The 7,138-nt window shown below is 38.1% G+C and overlaps 1 protein-coding gene across 1 annotated transcript; it reads right to left on the bottom strand.

Moving 5' to 3' along the window:
• Positions 1-3,101: 3,101 nt before the first annotated feature.
• On the bottom strand, positions 3,102-6,486 carry LOC149135561 (uncharacterized). Its single transcript, XM_089352340.1, has one exon. The coding sequence runs from the start codon at positions 5,888-5,890 to the stop codon at positions 4,919-4,921; it is 972 nt and encodes a 323-aa protein (XP_089208466.1). The 5' UTR covers positions 5,891-6,486; the 3' UTR covers positions 3,102-4,918.
• Positions 6,487-7,138: the final 652 nt, after the last annotated feature.

Genomic DNA, 7,138 nt, shown 5'->3' on the forward strand with positions numbered 1-7,138 from the left:
AGCATTTTTCCCATTATATGCCGCGTATCTCGGTAACCTGTAGTCCGATTTATGCAAAACTTGTTTTATTCTGTTTGTATTCACATGAACATCTGATTCATGACATCTCCTACTTTTGTCTCTTTCCTGCTGTTTCGCCAGATGCTCAGCTCTTGCTTTGTCAATCTCTTCGACCCTTCTATTCACATGCCTGTCACAATCTTGGGTAAATATTTCGTAAAAGACCCATTCGTACTTCGGTGTGAATTTTTTCACAGATTTTTTTCAAGTGCATTCAACATATTTCACCTCCAAACCCACTGCAAGGCACTTTCTTCCAGAAAAGAAAGGGGGAGGGGTTGTGGAGACCTTCGAGTTTCCCACCAACAGAGTTTTGTTTCATGGGTTTTTTTTTTTTTTTGTTTTCCAGATTATTTCGCATGTTTTTAACAAATATGACATCGACATCACACATAAATGGGTCACTGACAGTTCAGGCTAAAAAACATTGAAATTGAATTCAACATTGCATTGAAATGAAGGAAATTATTCACACTTGTCTTAGTTTTTCCTTTTCCTTTCATGTTCTGATGTCAGAAGGAATATTTTCTCATTTTGACGTTGTTACAGTTTGTTCGCAAGAATGCTTTTGATGACAACATTCTTAGTTGACTGGGTATCCTTCAGAAACACTTTGACATTCTTTCATTTTCTGCACCTAAGGGCCACATACAGTTGACCATGTTGGAATACAGGTTGTTCCAGATAAATCAAGACATTCTCCATAGTTTGTCCTTGTGCTTTATGATTTGTCATAGCAAAGCTTGATTGAACTGGGAATTGACTTCGGTGCAAAGAGATATCCTCACCTTCAGATAGATTAATTGTTATTCTTTGTATCATAATGATTTCATTTTTGAAAACGGGAGTATTGATACTCACTACTATGAGATTGTCATGCAGTTCTTCCACAATCTTATGCGTTCCATTACAAAGCCTTGGAGGATTCAAGTTTCTCATTAGAATTATGGGCAATCCTTTTTTCAATTCCAGCTTATGCGGTGGCAGTCCTGATAGTTCAACCGAATCAAGGAATTCAGTCAGGAAATGAGTGGCATTGGCACCATCACTCACAGAATTATAGGATTGGTACTCTTTTATGACTCCAGGGAAGCATCTGATACAGGTGGAATTGACGCTTCTCATCATTTGATTGAGAGGTACTAAGATGCAATTGTTCGAAAACACTTCACCTGGATTGTTAATTGAGGAATAGATGAAGTCAATGCATTCTTCCATAGTTGTTTCTTGGAGAACCATTTCTTTTGGCAAAATAATTTCATCATTTTCATTTTTTTGGATTTTATCTTCTCCAATATCCAATAGGAACTGTAAGTAGTACTCTGCTCCTTCACTTAATCTCATGTTTGTCTTCAACTGAAATTTTTCAAAGATTCACTATAAGTATGATTTTGTAATGCAAACATTTTCCATGTCTGCATCATTACCCCTTTTCACTACTGGTAGAAGCAGATGGAAATCACCACAGCAAGTTGTCAAAATTCCACTGAATGGCTCATTGCTGTCGCATATGTCATGTAAAGTAAGGTAAATAGCTTCGAAGCTTTCCCTCCAAATCATAGGACACTCATCCCAAACAATCAGCCTTGTATGCTGGAAGAGGTTTGCCGTATTTAAGTCTTTATCCATGTTCCACAGACCATTGTCTTTCACTGGGAAACTCTGAGTTTTCCACCAAGAGGGTTTTGTTTTGTGAGTACTTTTTTCATTGCCAGGTTATTTCACATGCTTTCAATGAGTGTGACATTGAAATCATGCATAAACAGCTCCTTTCCAAAGAAAAAGACAGATTTGCTGCTACTTCTTGCCTGCCCTGCTACCATGTAACAGGTACTTTGGGTCCTTTATCACAAATAGCTGTTATGTGGTAGCAATGCATGCTAGAAATAGCAACCAAATCTTTGGGGAGAGACACATTGAATGCACTCGAAAAATACCTATGGAAAAAATTATTTCACACCAAGGTTACAAATGCGTCTTTTATGAAATATTTACTGTATTTTTAAAGTCATTTTCATTTTAAAATATTTTTTAAATATGCCAAAAATATTTTTGTAATGGTATTCACTTGAAAATAATTTTTTAAAAGATTAAAATATTGTCTGTTTAAAGAAAGCTAAAATATAAATACTTAGTGTACAAACAACTTACATGTTTGAAATCACATTCACTTAAAAATATTTCTAAATGATTAAAATATTGTTTAACAAAAGTGAAAATAGAAACATTTAGTGTAAAAAAACTCGTACTTTTTCATTGGCAAGTTAAAGTCACTAATCATAATGTGTTTAATCGAAAGGTTAGAGTTTCTTCCCTTTCAGGGTTAAGTTATTTTCAGAGTATTTTCCCATTATGCACTGTTTTGGGTATTTATACCCCCCAAAACCTCCAATATCTCAAGAACTAGTTGTTCTATTTACGTAAAACTTGTTTTATTCTGTCTGTATTTACATTTCAGGAGGACTTTAATTCATAGTATTTTCCCATTATGCACCAGTTTGGCTGTGTAACATTGCAAGCAAGATGGAAGTTCATTTTTAATATAATATAGATTAAATAACAATACATGGAGTGTGTTAGGTAAGCCAGTACTAAGGAAAACTACAAAAGCTGTGAAAGGTATATCGGGAAGAATATTATTGTTTAGAGGTGAATTCAATTACAATGTGACTTTATGAGGTAGAATGATAAAAGCAAAGAATAACCTATTTGGAATGTATTGCATGGAGAAATTCGATCTCTGGGATTTACTAATTAACCACTATTGCAAAAATGAAACAGGTACAGGCACAAGTTCTAACACAAATTGCAAAAGGAATTAAAGAAAGTATTCCCTCGGTGCATGTTCATAAACAAAAGGAAAATCTGAGAAAATGCAGTGCCAATTTTTAAACCAAAAAAGAAGTGTGCCATATGCAGTGTTAGAACAAATAAACTTACAGAGACTAGAAAAAATTGGAGTTATCCAAAAAGTGAAATACTCAGAATGGGCATCATCAGCTGTGTACATTAAGAAAAAGAATAATAAAATCAGAGTGTGCTAATTTTTCCACTGAATTAAACGTATGACTTAAAACATTCAACTATCTGCTGCTGACTTCGGAGGACATATTTGCAAAATTAAATGGGGTGGGAAGATATTTTCTAAATTGGATCTCTCTGATGCATATCTACAAATTGAAGTAGATGATGAATGCTCTAAATACCTAACAATTAACACACATAAAGAACTGTATAAACACAACCGGTTATCACTTGGCGTAAAAGTCGCACCGGCGATCTTCCAACAGATTATGGATACAATGTTAGCAGACTGAATTTGCAATTGCATATCTTGGTGACATATTGATTAAGAGTAAATCAAGAAGTCTGTATGTACAACATGTGAAAATGGTATTTAAAAAACTGAGTGAATACAGGTTCAAGTTGAGTGCAGATAAGTGTGATTTATTTCTGCTTAAAATTAAATATTTAGAGCAAATCATAGATAGAAAGGGAGAGACGGTATCCAGATCCTACCAGGGCATCAGCAATTAAAAATATGCCCCCACAAAAGAATGTGGCAACATTACAAGCATTTTGGGGTTTGGTGAATTATTACCAAAGTTACATCCCTAATGTTCATAACTTGTGTGCACCATTAAATTACCTGCTAAAGAAAGGAACAAAATGGACTTAGATACAAAGGTGCCAAGAAGCCATCAAACAGCTAAAAGATATACTAATGTCCAAGCAATCTTTAGCACACTATAATCTGAAAAAGGAAATTATAAGGAAATCACAAAATATACAATATACACTGGCTTGGTCCATAATAAAAGAAGCTATACTTAAAAGAGACATTAATTATTCTCTGTCTACACAACTTCTCAATATTAAATAAATTTTCCAACACCATCTAATCTTGCAAACATAGGTTTTACTCAACATGATAGAGTTGAGAACCAGCTACCACACCCATTGAAATTTTTTCTGAAAAATAAAACAATACACCCCTCCACTTACAACAGGACTTATTCTTTGTAAGCCTAGTATTTAATCTATCGGCCTCTTTTGCTGAACCACTAAGTTATGGGGATGTAAACACATCAACATCAGTTGTCAAGTGGTGTGTGTGTGTGTGGGGGGGGTCAAACACAGACACACAAACACATATATATACAATGGGCTTCTTTCAGTTTCTGTTTACTAAATCCACTCACATGGTCTTGGTCGGCCCGAGGCTATAGCAGAAGACATTTGCCCAAGATGCCATGCAGCAGGACTGAACCTGGGACTATGTGGTTGGTAAGCAAGCTACTTTATTTCATTTCAATTTGCCATAAAGGCAGTACACAGAGAGTAGCTACGGGCTGGACAAAAACATTAATGAGAGGAAATGGATGATAAATATGATGGTATAATGAGAGAAGGCAAAAGCCGCCCGCCGAACTTTGCTTCTCTATAACACTGTTCTTTTTAAAATTAAATTTTCACATTGAGGCTATGAACCTCGTACATAAAAAGTCATAAATTAAGGCATTTGCCTCTTACGATTTTTCATTACACAATATGAGGCACTCGTCCTCTTAGGTTTTTTCGCCCGATATAGCCTTCGCTTCTCTCAAGCAAAACGATGGGTCTGAGTCGGGCCGCTTTGCAATACTGAATTCGTCGTGGGGGAAGGAATTCACCACCGTACTTATGTGACTACCCAACACGACCTCCGCAGTCACCTGAGGAGACCAGTCCGGATCCTTAGTACAGGTGAGGACTCCCTCTCTCCGACGCTTCCTTTTATTCACAAATTTTTGCAGGGCCCCTCCCTTTCGGAATAGGATTAGCCAATCCTTTTCCTCACAGGGTGAGCCCACAGCTTCTACTGTCGGCGGCACAATTCCTGCCGACCTGCTTTCCTCCGTTGGTGGCACAATTCCCACCAACGGAGTGTCGGGACACGCCGGCGGTGCACTATCGAGCACCAGCCGTGCCTTGTTTTTTTTTTCTTTTTCTTTGGGGCCACTGGAGTAGGGCGTACTTCCGCCTTTGCCGGATGGTCCTCCTCCTCCCCCACGATTTTCGGTGGGCAACCATTGTTGCCCACCTTCTTCCTTTTTTTCCCTTTTTTCGAGGAGGTGGAAACCTCCTCGACTTCCTCCGTCTCTCCCTCCACTGGGGGAGCGGGGGGAACAACATTTGTTAACTGCTCCAGGACCTTACTCTGGTTCTGGGGACAGTCTTTCTTGATATGACCGGGCTTCAGACACTGGTGGCACTTGGGTTTACGTCCCTCAAGAATGACCGTATATCTATGGCCGGCCATCCTCAAAAAATCCGGAAATACCAGATCCCTGGCTGATTGGGTCCACAGGGTCAAAACTGCTTTTGCCCCAACCCAATCAGCTGTAGGTAAAATTTTCACATTTAAGAGCTTTGCTCCACTGCCACCCAGACCCCGTCGGATAGTATCCTCTATCCAATCAGGTTCTATACCGGGTGGCAGCCCACAGATCCAAGCCCTAGTTAATTTCTTCCCACAGTATGTGGGAAGAAACAGAATTTTTTCCCCTTCTAAGGGCTGGCTCGCAAACTTGCGAGCCACCTCAGGAGTGTCAAATAGCAACCTAACCGTCGCGTATTTTACACCCCTTGCCATAAACTTAAAAGTTGGCAGATATTCTGCCAACTCTTTTTCAATTTCAATTTTGGGAAAGACCGTAATGGTGTCGAGTAACCTAGAGTAGGTCCGTAACACCACCGTTCTTTCCCTGAAATGATTTAACCACTTCTTGGGTGGGATAATCTCCCACTCCACAGCAGTGGCCTTATTTTTCTTTATGTTCTCTGCCATGATAAAAATGTCCACATAAAAATTAAACAACGAAAAATTTTAAAACCATGCAAAAAGAGAAAACAGTTGAAAAAAGCAGAAGAAATAAAATAAACAGTTCGTACTAAAAAAGTTCATAAAAGAAGGAGAAAGGAAATACAACAGTTCAGAAAGAATAAATAAAATATAAAGTTCCAGGCAGAATAACAAATTTTCAGGCCACAACGGCCCGATTTGATCCCGGCTCCGCTGCAGTCGTCACTTAGCTGATAAAAATTAAATCCTTTGCGTAGTTCCACGTGGTGTAGTTCAAAGCAAGAGGAAGACTTTTCTTCAAATTTATTAGTTTTCAAAACTTGGTTTGAAAACAATAAATTCCTTTCACAATATTTATTTGTAGTTTTCAAATCATGGCTTGAAAACAACAAACTTTTACAAATTGAGTTCACAATTTTGGGAGGAGTGATACCTCCAAAACACTCTTCTCACCACTAAGTGAGACTTTAAGCACAACCACAGGCAGACAAATGCGTGGAATTCAGTGGAGATTTCTTGTTCGACATAAATATAAATAAACATGAGCAACAAACCCCCACTAAATCCCAAAAACACAAAAGTCTTACCTGTAGTTGTACGTCAAAAATTCATGACGCTGGCATTCAGCGACGTGACAACAGGAGCGACAAAATCACGTCCTCTCGGTAAGCAATGCTACTTTATTTCATTAACAAATTTTCAGGCCACAACGGTACTCCGGCCCGATTTGATCCCGGCACCGCTGGAGTCATCACTTTGCTGGTAAAAATTAAATCCTTTGCGTAGTTCCACGTGGTGTAGTTCAAAGCAAGAAGAAGACTTTTCTTCAAATTCATTAGCTTTCAAAACTTGGTTTTAAAACAATAAATTCCTTTTCTTTTTTAAACAAAGTTCACAATATTTATCTGTAGTTTTCAAATCATGACTTGAAGACAACAAACTTTTACAAACTAAGTTCACATTCTTCTCACCGCTAAGTGAGACTTTAAGCACAACCACAGGCAGACAAATGCGTGGAATTCTGTGGAGATTTCTTGCTCGACATAAATATAAATAAACATGAGCAACAAACCCCCACTAAATCCCCAAAAACACAAAAGTCTTACCTGTAGTAGTACGTCAAAAATTCACAACGCTGGCATTCAGCGACGTGAAGCAGGAGCGACAAAAAACCACGTCCGCTTGGTAAGCAACGCTACTTGCCACACAGCCAATCCTGCACCTATACATAAA

This window comes from Octopus bimaculoides, chromosome 5, assembly GCF_046866305.1.
Source record: "Octopus bimaculoides isolate indiv1 chromosome 5, ASM4686630v1, whole genome shotgun sequence".
NCBI classification, from domain to species: domain Eukaryota; kingdom Metazoa; phylum Mollusca; class Cephalopoda; order Octopoda; family Octopodidae; genus Octopus; species Octopus bimaculoides.